The following is a 21181-nucleotide window of genomic DNA, read 5'->3' as shown; positions in this document are numbered from 1 at the left end:
CATCCCAATACCTTGCAAACATTTTTTAAACCCAAATAAACTCCTAAGTCCTAATCATCACAAAGAAACTTCAATTTTCTCTCAACTTTATTTTATTAAAAAAATCTGAAGTCATCATCACAACAAGTTTCTCCATTCCAATTACATTGTTGTAATTAAATAATCTTTATTTCACTCATTAGAGCTATTAGGCAGCAATAATTTCCTCAAGTTATCCTTAATCTCAAAATTCTAACACTTGTTTAAAATAATTGACAAATAAAATGTCATATTATTTTTTATTATATACATAATTATTTTCTATTAATTTTTAATTTTAATTTTAAAAATACAGAAATCAAATTAAAAATTGTTACATAATAATATGGCAACAAACTATCATTAATCATAAAAAATTACAATCACTAATGTTAATTTGTATTGACTCTTTAATTCCACAAATTACATTTACTGTTCAATTCCATGAAATACAACACTTTCAATTTTAAAACAAATCTATAACAAACAAAGTAAGTAATACAACTTTTCAAGTTCTACCCCTCACCAAAAAGTTATTTGAAGTAATAATTCCTAGCAATTGATCTTCCCCTGATCATTCTTCAACATTTGTCCTCAAATTTGATCAATATTTGACATCTTTAATCAGTTTTCCTCCAAGAGTTGTGTCGGACAATATTTCTTCATGAACTCCTTTTCATTATGGATCAACGCTGAAAAAAATATAGTGGGTAAATGTACTCCAAATTCAATTCAATCACATGAAAATGAAATATAACTATACATGCCTTATCCATAGCAGTTTTTGCAACACATCCATCAAAATCAAATGCAGTAATCTTATTTGAAGCATGAAGACCATCATTCTACACATTACATGAGTTATGCAAATTAATTTCCAAAAACAGACCAACTTAAGAAGCACAGGTGCAAACACAGATACAAGATTTGTAAACCAAATCCAATAATACAAACAGCCGTAAACATGTGCATATCAAGTACAAGTTCCACCGAAATATATGCTGACATACTTGCATGTGTCTTCATAATTTAGCTCGCTTAAAATTTATGAACTGTATGATTATTTATAACATGGATACTGACATACTTGTATGTTTTATGATTATTTAATATCTATACTACTTTATTTATAATATCGATGTGTTTGCTATGCGCAGGGCTCCACCTTTTTGCCAGAACGTCCAACAAAAAAAAATAATAATACAATACTATCAAAAGGGGAAGGAGAAAATTTTTAAAGGTGCCTTCCAAACAAGCATTTAATTTGTAGAATAAGTAGACATACTTGTGCTGTAGCTCATTCCTAGAATCAACCAAACTATTTTCAAAATGTACAACCTGCATCACCAACGAGCAGGTTATTTAATTTATAAAGTGATTTATATTCAAATAAAACCGATCCCATCATCTCATTTTGAAAATAGCAAGTAATAACATAAATAGGAAGTTCGGATCCCCGCCTCAGTCATTTCCTCTGTACCATAGAAAGAAGAATGTGAACCAAATAGATAATTCATGTAATTTCAAACCACCATAAAAAGAAACCTCTAGTAATTAAAATACGAATAGGCTGATGACTGAATTTGATGCCATGTACTTGACCATCAAGTTTAGGCAATCATAAGCTTCTCTAACAGCCTTTTGTCTCTTGCAGATGTTATAAAACTTTGCATGTTAAACATATGTCCAGTAAACTCTGTACATTAGAAACTGAAAAATGAAGGTAATATCAAGTAATAGCTTGAAAGATGCATATACCTTACTCATATCTAGAATTCCCTTCATTTCCATGTCAAGTATGATCTCTTCAAAGCTTAAAAACTAAAGCAACAGAAGGTCAGGATGCACATCATCTTCAATTACATGATAGACACAATAGATAGAGGATACGAATTTTACAAGCAATAATCTGAGAGACAAGTATTTGCTCTCTAGTGTTTATGCGAGGGATTAGAGATTACCTTCCATCTTTTAAAAAAAAAAAAATTATATGTTCTAAGACGTTGAGAATGACGATTCTTTTTATCAACATGCTCCCTGATTGAGTTGAAACACTAGGGAAGAAGTTTGTTACTTTTCTGATCCAGATTGGCCTCTCCCCTGTTGCTCAGAAATCTGCTAAGTTTCTAAAGGAATTATTTTGCTGGAGATAGCCTTCTTTGTACCTGGCTCTTGGTTCCACTTCTTCAAAATTCAACAAACACAGTGTAAGCCAAAATTAGCTCTGAAGTTTAGCCAGCCTATCTTAATATTGTAAAATTGTCTGCTCATCCATACCATTAATGAAACAAGATGATCTTACATAGTTTTTCATGGTGTTATCTGCAATTTCTCAATATGGGCAGGTTCTTAAGGATTGGAAAGTGTACTTAGCAACTAGCTAAAAAAAAAAAAAAAAACGTAGTATCATTGTGCAAGTGTATAAAATAATACTCCTCCTGTTAAAAAATATAAAATATTTTTAATTGAATCTCATCGTCTAATAAAATAGCTTATATTTAAATTAATCCCATTTTTTTATATTTATCCCTATTTAATATGGTGCTTCACCCTAAAAAAATATAAAGTGATTTATTCAATAGGGGCACTTTTTAGAAAGAAAAAGTAATGATTACACTTTAAAAGATTAAAAATAACTTACATTTTTTTAACATCCAACCCTTAAAATAATACTTTACATTTTTAAATAAATAAAGTAATAATATCATCAATTATACAAAATATTTTTAAGTACATGACTAATTTGTGTGTTGGTATCTTATATCCATTTCCTTTGTCATCTAGCTAGCATAACCACTAGAACGAAATATACAGACTAATCACACTCATTTAGTGGACATTTAATTTCTTGAAATAATTATTGTAGCAATATTAACTTCTTTTTTGTGCTAAAGAGGGGAAGAATATCCCTTGGATCTAATGACTCAGCTGACAAAAGTAATCAAAATTAACCTAGCAAGGTGTCTTCTTTTGATTAAATTTGGCTCCTGGTGAGAATAGAGAAGCAATTAAAGAATATGCAAACTATATGATCTAACTAGTACTTACCTAAACAAACCTATTGAAGCCTGCATAACCCCAACGAAGAATGTGGCAGAGAAAGCATGGTGAAGAAAGAGCCTGGAGTCCAAGTTGGGATTTATCAATCTGGCCAGCATAAATCCCAGTAAAAGTGACCCAACTGCCACTGTTGCCACCGCCAAATCCCTCAAAGTTACCATCATCGCATAGATTAATGGCGGTATAAAGCTTGAATCTGCACCCATTTTTTTCATTTCACAATCCATAAGGTAACTATAAACATATAGCAGCAGCGAAGTAGGAGCTTCGTGATCGGTCTGGCAGCGTCAAGGTGGGAATTGGGCTTTAGCGGTAACGGAAGAGGCGCGACGGTGGATCTAGGTTCGAAGGCAGCGGAAGAGGCGCGACAATGGATCTAGGTTGGGTGGCAGAGGAGGAGGCACAACGGTCAGTTTCTTCATTCAAATTGACGATGGCACCGAGGTTGAGCACGTGGTAGGCGGCGCCGAGGTGGGCTTTGGAGGAGGGTGCTACAAGGACGACGGCCCGTGAGAGGTTGCTGGAAGAAAATGAGGGGGGATAGCGCCCGATGGTTACGCTACGAGAGTTTGGGAATTTGTTTTAAAATTTTGAGCAGCAGAATATTTGATTATTGATTATTATATTAAATGTCAAAAATTTATGTATCTAATACTTGACTCTGTTGTAAATACTCCCTGAATCATGTTACAATTTTTTATTATATATATTGACCAGTAAGTCTTTGTTTATATATTTGGTAATAACTGTTAAATGTTATTCCCTCCTTAAAAAAATATAAGACATTTTTAATTAAATCTTACCCTCAATAAAGTAAATATTTACTTTTAAACTAATCCTATCTTTTTATATTTAATAATATTAAACACTCTATAATAAATATAAAATCATCATTAATAGGAATATTTTTAAAAAAAGTAATAATTACATTTTAAAAGATTAAAAATATTTTATATTTTTTAATATTCAACTTTTAAAAAATACCTTACATTTTTTAATGAAGTGAGTACTTATCTTTATTTATTTGATGCTTTTTTAAATAAACAATGAATATGCCATGTCATATTTAGTTAATTTTATAGTAGAGGATGGACATTGTTGATCATCTATTCACGGAAGAGTTGTTTTGTGAGTTTATCACTTATTGGAGTCCCTAAATGAGTGGCTTTTGAAGTATTATTGGGATAAAGCCATATTCTATGATTTTTTTTCCTGAATTTAAGAAACAACTACAACATCAAATAGGTAAGTAGAAGTTATTATACAGCGATTAATTATATAAATATATGGATTGAATGTGATTTTCATATTGGAAAGAAGCGACCAAAGACGATGCTTTGCAAAGGCGAGGATGGAAGTTTCAGTAGAAGTATACGTGAGGCCAATATGGGTATTTACATTTTAATTTAATTGGCCACAACACCACGCAATTCACTTAAATTAAAAAAAAGAAAGAATGACATTTAAAACCCTGTCAAGGAAATTTATTATAACAAAGTTATATTAACTTTTCATCAAATATTGTTTTGTTAACAAGTCAATGTTCAACTTTTAATAACATTACTCCTCCCGTTTAAAAATATAATATATTTTTTGAAAAGTTAAATATTAAAAAATATAAAATATTTTTAGTTTTTTGAAATATAATCATTATTTTTTTTTCAAAAGTACTTCTATTAACAGCAAGTTTATATTTATTATAAGGTATTTAATGAGGGTAAATATAAAAAGATAGGGTTAGTTTGAAAATAAGTAACTATTTTATTGAAGGTGAAATTTGATTAAAAATATCTTATATTTTTAAATGAAGGGAGTACATGTTTTCACGAAATAATATCTAATGCAAAATTGATGAGCCTTTATTGCAATAAAATTCCCTTGAGATAACTTTAAATGTGATTCTCCCAGTTAAAATGTTTAATTTAATACAACATAAAAAATTTATATAGACCATGAATAAATATTTTAATCTATTTTTAAAATAAATGCAGTTCATTTTACAATATTTGATTTAATGTAAAATAAAAAATTAATAGAATATGGATAGTATGATTTATTTGTTGAATGCGATCTGCGAGGCCTACCAAATCAGTGCAAATATGAAAACAATCAGTTGAGGGTATTTATATTCCCCGGAGGTGACACACGAAGTGTTTATTAAATGGAATGGATACGGTAAGGATGAAACTAATTGAAAAAGAAGAAGAGGGGACCGTGGTGATCAATTACTGTCTCTGTTGTTGACGGATCTCTTGAGAGAGTCAGCGTTTCGTTTGAGGGAGTCAGCAGAGTGTCGAGCCTTTCCAAGCACGGTGCCAGCAGCCCTTTGGGCAGAGTTATTGGTAGAATCCCATGCATCCTGCATCGCCTGCTTTGCTTTCTCCCTCATGTTCTTTGCCTTGGCTGAGATCTCGCTACCTACCTCTCGCGCTTTCTGCTTCATCTGCATTCGTTTTATAATATTTATGTTCCAACGTCACTCGTCATATCATCTCTCTCTCTCTCTCCTCACCTGCATTTAATTAATTATGCCAACATTTTGGGGGGCGGTGGAATAAGCCTTGCTGTTGTGGTTTTCATCGGCTGTCATGTTGATGTTATCTCCTATCCCAGCCCCATCACTTCTCAACGTCTCGTTTGAGCTGGGTAGGTGCAATTCATGTAACAGTGAGTGGATGTTCATTGTTAATGTCATGACGAATGAGTGTGTACATACATGGTTAAAGTACCTGGGAGTAGCGTGTCACGGCCTTGGAACTCCCTTCCCTTAAACCGTGCCGGCCTTAGCTTGATCCCCTTCTTGATCTTTGCTAAGTCAGCCGAATCCCACAAGTAGGCAAAGAGACTAAGAGAGCTAGATGCACAAGTAGGGAGTAGAGAGCTTGAGTGAATGAACTTTGAGAGTTTTTACACTATGCTTGAGTTGCTTGTGTTTACAAATGAGGGGTGAGGGGTATTTATAGGCCTCCCCATTTTCTCTAGAAAATTCCACCTTCTTAATGGATGGTTGAGATTGATTCGATCCTACGGTGTACATTCTATCTCTAGAATATTCTAAAAATATCTACAACAAATATCTAGATATTTACAAAGAAGTTTTTAGAGACTATCCCTCAAGATATGTGTGGAATATTCTAGAACATCCTAGAATATTCTAGATATCTCCACATTCCTCCATAAGTTTCTAGAACCTTTTAGAAACTTCTAGATCTTCCTAGATTTCTCTAGATAATTTTAGATTATTCTAGATGCCTCTAGAACATTCTAGAACATATTGGACCCTTGTTGAAAGCTCTGAAATTCTCTTCGTTATTCTGGAGGTCTCCAAAAATTTCACAACCTTGTAAGTTTTCTTATATTTGAATATAGGTTGTGACATTCTTCCCCACCTAATCCAGTGACGCCCTCGTCATTGACTTGATTCATGTGTTGAGGATTCTTCCCGCAAGGATCCTTCTTCTTTTTGGTCCTTTACAATTCATCTCCCCTTGAGATAAGATCATCCTTGGCCTTCCTGGCATACTATCCTCCTTTAGTACCCGCATAGTTGATAATCGTGAAATTCCACCGCTTGAAGTAGGTACCGTATGAGCAACTCCTCCCTCGAGGATGCATAATACATTATGATATGGCATGATAAAGGCTTTTACCTCTTGCATGAACTCCAAACCAAGTACCACCTTGTTGTCGTCCATATGAGCAACTGAGAAATTTACCTTTCCATGCCAATCCCCAAGACATAGCTCGACCCCTCGAGTAATGCCAACTAAGGGTTGAGGAGGAGAATTAGAGACTTTCAATAAACCTCCTCCCTTTTTAACTTTGAGACCTACCCTCTTGGCCTCTTCTGGAGAAATTAAGTTGTGGTCAGCCCCAGTATCCACCATGATGCTGGCAGGCTTCCCATTTAGCTTAGCCTTCACATGCATTAACCCATTGCCTTATGAAGGTTGGGCTTTAGAAGTGTTGAGGAGTTGGATTGATCTTATCCTAGGATTTTCTTCTTCCTCTTGCGTCTGTTGCCTTTGCACCAAAGCAGATAACGACCCCAACTTCGAGCAATCCTTCATCCTATGGGGGCCTTGACATACAAAGCAACTAAGTTCCCTCTTTTCCTTCTGCTTTGTTTGGGATCCCTTCCCAGTGTCTCCTTTTTTAGTCACCTTCCCTTCAAGGTTTGTCCCTTTACCGTTTCCTCCCCCACCATTCTCAAGGTTAGGGTTAGGAAATATATTCTTAGGAGACTCACCTCTTTCCCTTTGAAACTCTGAGAGACTCTCGACAACCACTATGGCTTCGTCTATGGTCTTGACACACCGCCACTGCAACTCATGCTTGGCCCAATTTTGAAGACCATTAATGAAGTAGAAGAGACCCTCTTCACTGCTTAGATTTGGAATCTGAAGAGTTAAAGAGGTGAATTCCTGCACATAGTCCGAAATAGTGGTCTTTCGTTTAAGCTCTCCCAACTTCTTGCGAGCTACATAGACCATGTTCTCCGGATAGAATTGTCTCTTCTACTCCTTCTTAAAATCTTCCCAAGTGTTGATGGCGTAAAGCCCCTTCTCTATGTCTGCATGCTTCCTTCGCCACCATAACATTGCATTATCAGTAAGGAAGTAAGCAGCAGTATGTACCTTGATTTGATCATCTGTTATCCCCAAGGTGTCGGCGTAGCGATCCATCTGCCATAAGAAGTTCTCAACTTCTTGGACATCCCGTACACCTTTAAATTCTTTTAGTTTGGGAAGATCCATCCTCACTTCCCTGATTCCACTATTTCCATCCAATAGTGGATTCCTTCCTTTTGCCTCTAAGGAAGTCTTGAGAGTGTTGAGTTGTTGTTGCATTGCGGTGATAGCCTCCATCACCTTCACCTCTAAGGATTTAACAGCATCCTCCCATTAATCCTCTGAGTTTTGTAAGGCATCCACACTACTCTTCACCCCTTCAAGCTCTTTGAGGGTGTGGTTCTCCAACATACCCATATCACCCTCAACCTTCTCTACTTTACCCACCATTTTTTCTATTGCTTTCTCTAGAGCATCAATTTTTATAGAGAGTACAGTAAGGTCTTCTGAACGTACCTTACTAGTGCCTCGTGCCTTCTTGCCACCTGATGTGGAGGTTGGGATTCCCTTCCCCTCTCCTCATCGTGAGCAAGAGTCTCCTCAGTCACACCCGACATTATTGCCTACTAGTAGCGCTATCGAAACCACAGCTCCCTCGAACCTTGGCTCTGATACCACGTTGTCACAGCCTTGGAACTCCCTTCTCTTGAACTGTGCCGGCCTTAGCTTGATCCCCCTCTTGATCTTTGCTAAGTTAGCTGAATCCCACAAGTAGGCAAAGAGACTAAGAGAGTTAGATACACAAGTAGAGAGTAAAGAGCTTGAGTGAATGAACTTTGAGAGCTTTTACACTATACTTGAGTTGCTTGTGTTTACAAATGAGGGGTGAGGGGTATTTATAGGCCTCCCCCTTTTCTCTAGAAAATTCTCACCTCCTTAATGGACGGTTGGGATTGATTTGATCCTACGATATACATTCTATCTCTAGAATATTCTAAAAATATCTACAACAAATATTTAGATATTTACAAAGAAGTTTCTAGAGACTATCCCTCAAGATATGTGTGGAACATTCTAGAACATCCTAAATATTCTAGATATCTCCACATTCCTCTATAAATTTCTAGAACCTTCTAGAAACTTCTAGATCTTCCTAGATTTCTCTAGATAATTTTAGATTATTCTAAATGCCTCTAGAACATTCTAGAACATATTGGACCCTTGCTGAAAGCTTTGGAATTCTCTCCGTTATTCTGGAGGTCTCCAAAAATTCCACAACCTTATAAGTTTTCTTATATTTGAATATAGGTTATGACAAGCGGCTCCAAAAACCCTGGGGTTCCCGATTCGAATCCTGGCAATTGCTGCTCCGACATGCCCAAACTATGGGAGAGATATCACTAAGCTGCTCAACCTTCCCATTCTCTAGCTTCGATCTCTTTCTTTTGCCCTTACCAAATTGATTATTATAGTGCATCTGATTGCCCCCCAGCCCCTAGGTGTCTATATATATTGAGATAAAACAACCCGCTCAGAGTAACTCGCTGATCACACTTGTGGTATGAACATCAAGGTCTATATTTGTGGTGTTCCACCTTCCAAGGGATCTAGTATTATAGGATAATATAAACGACAGCCACCCATGCAAAACTGGGTCACTTTTCTAATGAAATCCGTCGCAATATAAGTTATACATTTGAAATTACCTGGACATTAAATTCTCTTTAGTTTTTCACCCCAAATTATCCTTGTTAAAAAATGCGTAACCACTAAAAAAAAGTAAATCATTTTAAATTATCCTTGTAAAAAATGAACAATTGACATGTGAAAAATGAACAATTTATATAGATAAAATTTACAATTTTTATTAACAGTATCATGCTATTATGAATTTACAATCCTCATTTCACTTATGTTTGTTATTCATTTTTTATACATGAGTTGTTCATACATCTAGCTTTTTTAAGAGTACTAATGTTATTTGAATCAACTCTTTAATTTCATTTCAATTCCACGAAATGCAGGGATGGAGTTAGATTTTTTAATTAGGGGGTCGAAATCACAAAGCATATATTAAAAATATTTCAACACATATTTTCATATTCAATTTTACAAATAAAAAATCAAATAAATACATACCTTTATTTTTTTAAGTTTTGTTTGTAGGTCTTTATGACATAAAAATCATCGATTATCACTTTTTGTGGTAAATTTTTGGGTAATTCTCCTTCTCAATATAAAATATTAATCAATAACTCTTCTTAAGCATTGATCTTTCACTCCTAAAAAATATAGAATAAAAAACTAGAAAGAAAAAATCATGACACAAATTGCACAATAAAATAATAAAAAATGAAAGACCAAGGCATATGGAGATTGGCTAGGACAAACCCAAAAACAAATACATAGGGAGCGCAATTGAAAACTACTTAGAATATGCGGGCAAACGCTGATTTTTACATTTTTTTACAAGTAAAATAAAAAAAAATTTCCTCAACTTGTCTAAGAGCCAATGAAATTGGGGGGAGCACCCCTTTAACCCTGGAGATTGGATTGGCTCACCTTAACATCGTCATTTATATTTACTTAATTGATATACTGCCAAAATCATGAGATTGAGATTGCGGCCAAGGTTATCAATTTGGTGAGAAAGAGAAAAAAGCAAAAAGAAAGCAAAGTATAGAGGGATTGCTTTGTTAATTCATGAATTCAATCAAGGTCATCACTTAATTCTAATTCTCATAGTAGCATAATATATGACATGTATTCCTCAACTCTGATGAGAAAACTTACCTAATATAATATATTATATTATGTCTATATATAATTTGACATGAAAAGGTCCAATACCAACGCACCCTTTTTATGAAGAAATATATGAGATTCAGATTATGTTTCATAAATACTTGGATGCTACTCTATCACGTGCCCCTTAAGAAGTGAATCAGAGTGCTGATGCTTTGGCGAAGATGGCCCATGAAATCCCGAAATCTATATCCATTCTTCATGAACCCCTTGAAGTTTGTGTGAGATTTTTTAAATTAGATAGAGGCGGTCCTTCCACCCCATTAGATTTGGCTTTGTTTTTATTATGTGTGTACTCTTGTAGCTCTTGCTAGCCTTTAGTATCCAAAAAAAAAAAAAAAATTCTTGTTTCATAATCAACCATTCTTCAGAAACGTACACTAGATAGGATCTAAAATCTTAATGAAATAAGCAACCATTCTTCAGAAACGAGAATAAAATGCCACGTATAGCTTATTAAACTACTTTGTGTTTATTTCAATTGATCACGTTAATCAATGAAATGAATCAAAAGTTTTCCTAAGGAAAAATCAATCATTCAATTCCTGTAATTTTAATTAAATTATAACTCAATTTTTAAATTTTAACTTGTTATAACTCAACCTTTATAGTTTTAATTTAATTATAACTTGATTTCTAAAGCTTATCTCTTACAATTTAATCTTTATAGTTTCAACCACTTAACTATTAGTCTTTATATTTTAAAAATTAAAAATATTTTAAATTTTTAATATTTATAAAGATTAAAAAAGTTTAAAATTTAAAATATTAATAATAAATTTTAACATAATTTCAATTTTTATAATTTTATTACTAACATTATAAATATCATAAATATTAAAATTTTAAAATATTATAATCTTAACCTTTTAATCTTTAAATATTATAAATATTAAAAGTTTAAAATATTTTTAATCTTTATAGTTTTATTTTTTAAAATATAAAGACAAATATTTAAGTGGTTAAAACTATAAGGAGTGAATTATAAAAGGTAAATTATAGGAACTAAGTTATAATTAAGTTAAAACTATAAGAACTGGATTAGAATAAATTAAAGTTACAAACTTTTATAACTAAATCAAAACTATAGAATTAAATGATTAATTTTTTCTTCTCCAAATTAACATGCATATCCGTTAAAGAAGCAAATGATATCCCTTTACATTTTATACTAATATTTTATAAAAATACATGTAAAAATATATTAAATGTTTTCATAAAATAAAAAAATTAACATTACATATTTTACTGCTTTGTATTAACTAGATGTAAAAAAAATATTTTCACTTATTCAGAAATTGCTTCTTCAAACTCTATATATATATAGTGTTTTTAATTAAATCTTCCATATAAAAGTCTATTATTTAATTAAAATTACATAAAATCACAATGACTTTTCAGTTTTATCTCTAATAATATTACAATTAATATTATAGTGATGATGGATAAAACACAGAATTAATATCTTCTTTATTTTTTTTAAATAAAGACAAAATTATCTAAGTACTTAAAAATATCATTGACATATCTTATATTTAAGAACACTTATAAAAAATATTTATTTAGTTTATTAAAATAGTAATAAATATTTTATTATGATTTTTACTTTACGTAGATTATTATCCGACCAAGTAAAAATATCCTTATCCCATTCTATGTAATGCACCCTCAATCTTCTATTTTCATTTTCCATGAAAATACTCCACCAAACCATAATAGCTCTTGCATACAACCCTTCCTAAGCCATGGCTTTCAAAAGCTAAAAACTCAAGACTTCAGCCTTATCTCACTAGGTATATTAAAACTTCAATTAACAAATAGGAAAAAACATGTCCATGAAACAAATAAATACGATCAATATTATTCTGCTTTAATAAAACAGTAGTTTATCAGCTTAAAAGTTTAGGTGGACTAGAAACAAACCGCATACAAATCGGTTTTATATAAAGAGAGGCACACATACAAACAGCACACCCCACTTCAACCGGTTGAGGAACTAATTGACGTCCAAAGCTTGACCCAGTCTTCCATGGCCTGGGCAGCCCGCAAAAACATAGGATCTACCTGTCCCAGTTTCTCCTTCACTGTCTTCGCCATCTCCACCACACAAGCCTCTGGTGTACTCGCTGACTGTGGCAATCTCAATGATTGAAAGAAAGGAACGATGTCCTCCATCAGTTTCACCCCTTGCCACTCTTTCTTCAGGCTCTCTATGGCACTACCTCTTTGCGTTCTATAAACATAAGGCAGCCCTGTTTTCACACCTAGACCTAGGTGATCACAGATCACTTTCACACACATTCCGGACCATATATCTTCAATTGTTTCCCACCTCAACTTTCCTTCCTCGGCCAACCTCAAGGCAGGGACTAATGCAGGGCCAACTACGTCACGATTAAAAGCAATGTTGATTCCACTAACAGGCATCATAGTTCTCATAGGAACAGTCATAACTGCATCCACATATCGCAAATTCCTCACTCCGGGCTTGAGTGCTTGTGTTGGTGCATCAAAGTCTGCCTGATTGAGCCATAAGCCACATGACAGAGCACAATCAACCCCACTTCGCAAGCTAAATGGGTAACCACGAACAAAATCTGCACCCTTGCGGAAAGGATCATAGAGTGTATTAAAGAAGAAAGGGGTCGCAGGGGTCTTGAGGTTAAATAGATGCTGGGCTACAGCATCTACCATATTTCCCATGTTGTCCCTTGCTGGAATGCAATCATCATCAACGCACACAATATACTTCTTTCGTGAAACTAGATAGCCAAAATACCTGCAAGAGTAACCAGAGAATAGGCCAGCAGTGGAGGAACCCACAACTCGTTCAATATCAGACTTTGAATAGACATCCAACTCAAAGCCTTCAGGAATTCGAAGATCGTCCTTGAGATCAGGATCTTTGACAATTATCATGTGGAAACGAGAGAAAAATGGTCTCCATTCATTCATAAAAAATGTCAGGTCAGAATGCAGCGCACCAATGACTATGTCCACTTCACTCTCGTTGATATTTGCTTGAGACATATTTAGGTCGTACAAATTTACTGCAGAAACCAAATTCGTTTTCACCTTCTCAAAGCTGACAAGTTGAGTTCAAACAGCTACCTGGCGCTGCAACTACACAGACCTACCTTAAAATTTTTCAGAACATCCTGTTAAATGAGATTCTTCAAATGTCAGAAACACTTCTCCATTAGGGGGAAAAGTTTACAATTTTCGAGAAATTTTGAAAAACAACTCACTGGTAGGCAGCACAGGGGTCACAATATGCTGGATGTTAAGTGCCTGAATAAGTGAGATGACTTCCTCCTTACCAGTTGCCACGAACAGTCTCAGAACTTTCTCAGTCAGCTTTCCAGCCTTCAATATTCTCTGCCCATGATAATCATATAAAGAAATGATGAAGTCAACAATGACAGAATAAACCTTAGGCTAGAGTGAACAGACATGGTTGAATAAAATAAAACACATGAAACAGGCCAACTGAGCAAGTGACTTGAAGTATAAGCAGTGATTTGGGTTCAAACCCTCTAGATGTAACTTTTGGGGGGAGGGACAGATGGTAGTTCTGGGACACAATACACAATATGAAGCATTGCTGCCTCAAATAGTATAGAGTCCTTCATGCCTACCATGAAGTTAGCCACAGTTGCAATAGGAACAGGAAAAGACAATTGAATATGATAGCCTAATAAAACAGATGGTAAGCAAAAACTGATACATGGAATCTCCATCACTCTAACATGATTACTAAATTCCCATATCTCGACAATTTTCAAATAAAAAGACAAATCAATAATTAGAGTCGAAGAGCCAGCAGCTTAGCAATGTCATAAGATTGATGGTAGGGGAGAACTTGAAAGTGAAATTAGTTCCATTAACTTAGACAAGTCATAGGCCATAGGGTGAATTGCTGAAATTATCTGACAAAGCTAGATCTTCACAAGATGTTGGAAGAAGCAAGAAAACATCTACCTCTACAATTCCGGTAACCTATGAATAAATTAGCAAAAGAGTGCAGTTAAAAACATTCTTCTTCTTCTTCTTCTTCTTTTCTATTTCTTTTCTTTTTAACCTGAGAATAAACAATTTGGCCAAACATGAATCTAGTATTAAGATGCAAAAGACATAGTCATAGTTACAGCCATGTTATCATAGCAATGGTTTGTTTGTTATAAAAGATGATCAACTTCCTCCTGGTTGGGTGGATTAAGATCAAGACCCAACAAGCAGCTTAATAAAATAACACCAAAAACCTCAATTATTGTCATGGCAATTCGTTACATGATATGCTCAGCATGTTAATAAATTGCACAATTATCACAAGTTTGATCCCACAAAAGAAAAGATCTGAAGATTTTAAAAACAAGTTATACCTTTCCATCGATTGCACTCACATCCAAAATGATAGAAAGAAAAAAATAAAACTATGTCAGTTAAGCCTAGCCGGACAACTCGTATTTAAACTTCGGCGATTGGACGCTTTACAATCAATGGCAAACTAGCGGGGGAAAATCGGTGGAAAATTAAACGGCAGAAGAAAGCGACGCCAAAGTGATTAATTACCTCAAAAATAAAAAATGACAAAGACAGAGAAATAGAAAATATGAACGGAGGACAAAGGAGGATACCAGGAAGAGGTCGAGGAGGATGTGGTCAGGGATGGGAGTGAGATCGGATATGTCGGAGAGATTGAGGAGGGCTGAGTCAAGAGTAAGAGAAAGAAGGGAAGGGGGGCTTTTCATTCAATCGAGAATCATCATCACAAATATAAGACGCTGTCACCATAAGAGTTAAGACGTCAGGATTCCGAACTCAACTCCGAGATTGCTGCCTCCACGCCCTTTCTGCTTCGGTTCTCGGTCAGTCAATCCTCACAAGTCACAACTTCGTTGCTTCCGTCCATGTATTCAACCCCACCGGCCTGGGCCTGCCCCGGTACTCGGGCTTCCAATCTTTTGACATCACTCTTTTTTCATATTTTTATTACCACTAAATGTTCATACTAATCTAGGCCCCTGTATGAGATTGTCAGATTGTCCATTACCAACAGCAATTTCATGAATTTCTCGAAAATGTTTTTAATATTTTTCTTTAACACAACCTAAAAGTCTAGGATAAATTTATTTAACTCCTTCGACGGATTGAATCAAGAGTTTTCTGTCTATCTACTGTCGTATATTCGAATGAGCGTTTATCAAAAAAACACTTCGCTTTTATGATAGAATTTTGCATATTGCTTACATTTTTACGTTTACAAAAATATTATTTTTCATTGGATTTTTCCCCATTAATGTATTTTGCATCAATTTTAATTATAAGTTATTGTCCACTAATTTTCATGTTTTTTAAACAATTGGTTAAGATATTATTTTTTAAAAATGTTCAAATATTTCAATCATACTTTGAGTAAAATGAATATAATATTTAACTTATTTAAGTATTCACCTTCATTAATCATTTGAACGAAATATAGTAAAATAAGTGTATAATTAAATATATATATCTATATATATAACCTCCTCAATGTTTTATATTTTAAATTGAGTAGAGCTTCTAAAAAATGTCCAATGGTGTAGTTTGGAGGGAGCTAATTTAATTTAAACTAGAAATTCTCCTCATGCTATGCACAAAAGAGTTGTAATATAAGAAAATATTATTTGCAAATGAAATTGGCATAGTAATAAAAAAAGTACTACTTTAAAATATTTAGAAAAATTAATTTTTTGATCTTTGAAGAAAAATTTAATTCTTTAGTCTTTATAATTTTGACTTAATTGTAATTCAATTCTTAAATTTTGACTCGTTGTAACTCAATTCTTATAATTTTAACTTAATTGTAATTCAATCTCTAAATTTTTTTTTCTTATAATTTAGTCCCTATAGTTTCAATCACTTAAATATTGATCCTCATATTTTAAAAAATAAAATTATAAAGATTAAAAATATTTTAAATTTTAATATTTATAGTATTTAAAGATTAAAATATTAAAATAATATTTTTTAAAATCTTAATATTTACAATAACTTGAACTTTTAAGATATATAATATTTATAGTATTAGTAATAAAATTATAAAGACTAGAATTATGTTGAAATTTATTACTTATATTTTACATTATTAAACCCTTATAATCTTTATAAATATTATAAATATTAAAAGTTTAAAATATTTTTAATTTTTAAAATCTACTTATATATATAAAATTAGGAACCCCAAGGACACATGTCAGTGTATTTTGAAGCCACTTCAGCTCTATTTTTTTCTCGCGCGTGATGACAAGTGTTTGTAGGTTAAATAATTTCTCAATGATAAATTGTTATTCCTTGTTTGACAATATAATGCAAATAAAATATAATGAGATTCAAATAAAATTTATGTTTTAGGTAGTTTACAATAATTAAAAAAATTTTAGTTGATTCAAATAAATTAAATGATAAACGTGTATATTATGTACTTTATGTTTTTGGTAGTTTATGATATTGGCCAATTTATTTATAGCTATTTTCTTATATGTATATTATGTAGCTATTACAAGTTTTTTTTTCCTCTCACAAAAATTTTTGCGTAATTATTACCATGAGATTCAAATTATCATGTAATTGTGCACGTCTAATTTGAATAGCTACAGCAAATGTATATAAATAGTAGATATATCATTAGCCTTTATCTAATTTTTAAAGTATTGTCATGTTATATGTATTCCAAGCGTATTGTGATTTGTCATTATTTGCCACACAAAAATCCTATTGATTTAAAAATTAGATTGAAGGCATGATATCAATGTAAATTAATTAGATAATTAATATATTTATATAAGAAAATTTTGCACCTATATAAAATCCATATATATATAATTTGAAATAATTGTCCAACATTTAAATTTTAAACTGACTGCCGCATCTTTATAATTACTTGATATGAATAACAAGCTTAATGATTTTGTACAATGAATCATTGCTATAGGAGATGGAATAATTGTGAAGAATAATGATAGAGAGACAGAAATCACCATTTTAAATGACATTTTACAATATTCTAGGAAACCTATAAAATGCATAGTTAATTTTATGTATTCAAATGTTGTTAGTCATCTTAGTGATTTGTCATATTGCAGAGATAAGATCATGTTAACATTCACGTTGTCTATAGTCCATGAGGTTAATCAATATATACTGTCCATGATTCCTGGAGGTGAGGTATTATATTTAAGCTCAGACAATGTGTGCAAGCAAGATATTCAATGGATGATTTATATTCCAATGAGTTTTTAAACTCAATATTAATGTCTAGCCTTCCAACCCATGAACTAATGCTTAAAATTGGAGCTTCTATTATGCTCTTAAAAAAATCTCTTGAACTTTGTAATGGCACGCATCTAATTGTCACCCAGGTAGGAAAATATATTCTGGAAGTAGAAATAATTTCAAGATTGAATACTGGGACAAAGGTTTATATTCAAAGATTGATGTCACTTTTGATTATTGATTACCATTCACTCTTTGTAGGAGATAATTTTCAATTATATTATCCTTTGCTATGATCATAAACAAGAGCTAGAATTAGAGCTTATTCAGCATTAGGTTGTACTTATCAAGACTTGTCATTACACATGACCAGTAATATGTTGTTATATATCAAGTGTGAAGTAGAAAAGGGTTGAAGATATTAATTCTTGATGTAAATGGTAAGCCCACAAATGTTACGTTGAATGTAGTCCACAGGGAGATTTTCAACAATTTAACTGATGAATGACAATTGCTCATTCATTAAAATGTCATATTTTTTTTTTGTTGACTCTTTATTTGGTGTAATAAGTAGTTGTATTCATATGTAATGTGTTAACAAATTACCTGAGATCAGATAATCATTTAAAATTTACCTAACGTGTCATCAACATGATTTTTTCATCATCATTTTTAAATATTAATCATTTACATATTAGTTAAGTCTTATTATTATTTTAGATATATAATTACTAATATGTAAATATTTTTCACCATCTAACTGTTAGAAAAAAGTTGTAAAAATAATATCTCGTGCAATGCATAGGTGACTAACTAGTTTTTTTTTTAAATATAGGGACTAATATTTAAGTGGTTGAAATTATAGAGATTAAATTGCAAGATATAAAATTTAAGACTGAGTTACAACCGAGTTAAAACTATAAGGACTAAGTTATAATGAGTTAAAATTTAAAAATTGAGTTATAATTGAGTTAAAATTATGAGGACTAATGATTAATTTTTTTTAAATTATAACCAACTTAAAATTCATTTTCTCATATATAACTCGATATAATTTAATATCTCAATTTTTAACGCATTTATAACTTAGTTTTTAAACTTTTCAACTGTTATAATTTTATTCTTATCATCCTTAATTCATCATGAGTAAGTCTTGGATCATCCTACATGTCAAAAAATATTAATAACATCGTTAAAAAATTGATTTCCAGTGACGTAGATTGAGCGAGAGAAAGAATTGAAGATGAACAAGCTAATCTCTCCGCCATTACTCTTGATGTTGATGATGATTACACTGGTCCAGGCAAATCTGATTAAAGCAACTTCAAAGAAGCTAAACAGCAGCTTCACCATCGCTTGCGACGAAGCATCATTTGACTGCATAAATGGCGGCGACCTAGAGGTGAAGTTTCCAGTGGATTCGCGAGTAGCCAGAATGCCATACGATATCAGTAAGTCGATGGCCTCAAGAACAAGTAATGTGAATCAGGCTTCTATAAAATCAAGGTTATCGGAGAAGCCTTCCTTCGTCAAACGGAGGTGCTAAGTTGGAAACTATATTAGCAATTTCTGAACAGTATTATTAATATTTTTTACCATGTAGGATGACTTAGTGGTGACTCGTGATAAGTTAAGAGTGACAAAGATAAAATTATAACAAAGTAGAAAGTTTAAGAATTAGGTTATGGCAAATTTAAAATTGAAGAATTGAGTTATATCAAATTATAGTTAAAAAATTAGTTTTAAGTGAATCAAAATTTTAAGAATTAAAAAATTAATTTTTTTCAAATATTTATTTTGCACATATATTTTTATAAGAAGATGAAATGTTCTGCCACCAAAAATTGCTTTAGATAGAAAGATTGTATGAATAAGAGGATCCAAGAAAGACTATGAAGAAGGTCTAAAAGTTTTGTTGGCCAAAAAGAGGTCTAACGGTCTTCAAAACAATCTCGAAACAATTCTTAAAAAAAAAATAACATTCCATAAAACAATGTCATTTTTAAATTGTCACGTTTCATTCAAAAATAATAGAGAATGGGATAGTAAAGTCACAAATTATATATGTATATATAATAAAAATTAAAATATTTTTATTTTTTAACTTTACTCAAAAGATCAACAACTAATTAGGAATGTTAGAAATTTAATCATTCGTGGCCCTGTCCTCATTGTGCGCGTCCCACATCTAAATTTTTTAATATTTTGTTAAATATGTAAGCGGGTCTCATAATTCAATTTTTAATATTTTTTTCACTCTCCCCCGTCACTTCTTCTCTCTTCCCTCTTTCCTTCCCCGTTCTCTCTCTCTCTCTCTCTCACCCTTCCTCTCCTTGTTGCCTCTCTTCTCTTCATGGCCAGCTCCAACACCGAGAAATCAAAGAGCTTCTTACAATCTTCAATGGCTACTTGCTCGCGATGGCTGATGGGGAAAGTGTTGAACTTGAAGATCTTGTCAATGGCACTCATGAGATCATTCTGGATATTGGCGAGGCGCGTGTTGTGGTCTGCAACGTCCATGCATGTCGATCTACTGACGATTCTGATCGTTATTGTTGGCGATCCAATTCAAATGCTTCGTGTTGTGCTCTCCTCCTACTAAGCCCCTCAAGGCGTTCATAAAAGTAAGCTACTAGCCTCTCCATGTTGGTTCCGTGGGAGATCACAATTGCTGTTTACACCGGTGAGAGCCTCGGTTATCGCCATCAGGAGATGCACCAATCTCAAGCTAAGTAGCTTGCCTGGCAACGAGGGTTCTGTAACTATAAGTGTGTGCTATGTAAGTAGCCAATGAATGATGATGCTCGGGTCAAGGCGGCAAGACAATTGAGGATGATGGATTCGTCGTTACCAGTGCAAGATGGCAACGAGGACAAGGACTTCACTATCGACTCTGTGCGCCCAGCTCACAACTTCTTCAACCAATCAACCACCTATTTCCCATCTCTCTGTCTGTGTTAAGTTCAAAAGCTCTTCTCCCAGAAATTCACATCTCTTAAATCCTCTCTTATTCACTGGTTTCTTTCTTCTTGCATGGACCTTCAATGACTGGGATGGTGGTGGAGAATCTGCAACAATAGGATAGCACCCATAACGTCCAAGTTCATAGACACTCTGCTTATGCTATCATCTTGCTTGTCCTGCTGCTGCTTGTGGGCAGGAGGATGAGGCGAAAAAAATATAAAAAATGATACAACGTGATTATTTTTTAATAAAAAATATTGAAAAATTTAAATATGAGATCCATATAAACGAGAAAATAATGTTACGGGCACGAATGGCCTTTTCAGTAAGGTCGAGAGGGGGAAATGACTGTTAACCCTGTGACAAATAACAAATAAAAGCAAGATAATGAAAAAAAGTGCTACGTTTGGATAGCTTAAAATAAAAGGCTAGATAGAATTAAAAAAACTAATAGCCATCCATCATTATAATCATTTCCTAAGCATCTCCAAAGAAGGCAAAAAGCAGTC

General features: G+C 33.1%; 1 protein-coding gene and 1 long non-coding RNA gene across 6 annotated transcripts; both read right to left on the bottom strand.

The window, feature by feature from the left end:
- Positions 1-363: 363 nt before the first annotated feature.
- LOC129294207 (uncharacterized) lies at positions 364-3744 on the bottom strand. 2 transcript variants are annotated; one of them, XR_008589317.1, is made up of 3 exons: positions 3067-3699; positions 1777-2202; positions 364-1356 (listed from the first exon to the last, which is right to left on the bottom strand). It is a non-coding gene; the product is annotated as an uncharacterized LOC129294207 (long non-coding RNA). The 2 variants fall into 2 exon arrangements; XR_008589316.1 differs by having other exon boundaries at positions 364-2202; positions 3067-3744.
- An 8548-nt stretch (positions 3745-12292) lies between these two features.
- Positions 12293-15417, bottom strand: LOC129305792 (probable UDP-arabinopyranose mutase 5). 4 transcript variants are annotated; one of them, XM_054945895.1, is made up of 4 exons: positions 15092-15188; positions 14436-14535; positions 13703-13832; positions 12293-13591 (listed from the first exon to the last, which is right to left on the bottom strand). In XM_054945895.1, exon 4 carries the CDS (start codon positions 13482-13484, stop codon positions 12435-12437), a length of 1050 nt encoding a protein of 349 aa, XP_054801870.1. In that variant the 5' UTR covers positions 13485-13591; positions 13703-13832; positions 14436-14535; positions 15092-15188; the 3' UTR covers positions 12293-12434. The 4 variants fall into 4 exon arrangements, with proteins under 4 accessions (XP_054801870.1, XP_054801866.1, XP_054801885.1 ...); XM_054945891.1 differs by having other exon boundaries at positions 12293-13612; positions 15092-15187; XM_054945910.1 differs by lacking the exon at positions 14436-14535 and having other exon boundaries at positions 12293-13474; positions 15092-15417.
- Between the last annotated feature and the right edge of the window lie 5764 nt (positions 15418-21181).

This window comes from Prosopis cineraria, unplaced genomic scaffold (assembly GCF_029017545.1).
Source record: "Prosopis cineraria cultivar Desert tree isolate PC_DT_omini unplaced genomic scaffold, ASM2901754v1 PC1, whole genome shotgun sequence".
Classification (NCBI taxonomy): Eukaryota; Viridiplantae; Streptophyta; class Magnoliopsida; order Fabales; family Fabaceae; genus Prosopis; species Prosopis cineraria.
Note: the sequence above shows the minus strand (reverse complement) of the source record. Positions and strands in the feature narration are given on the sequence as shown.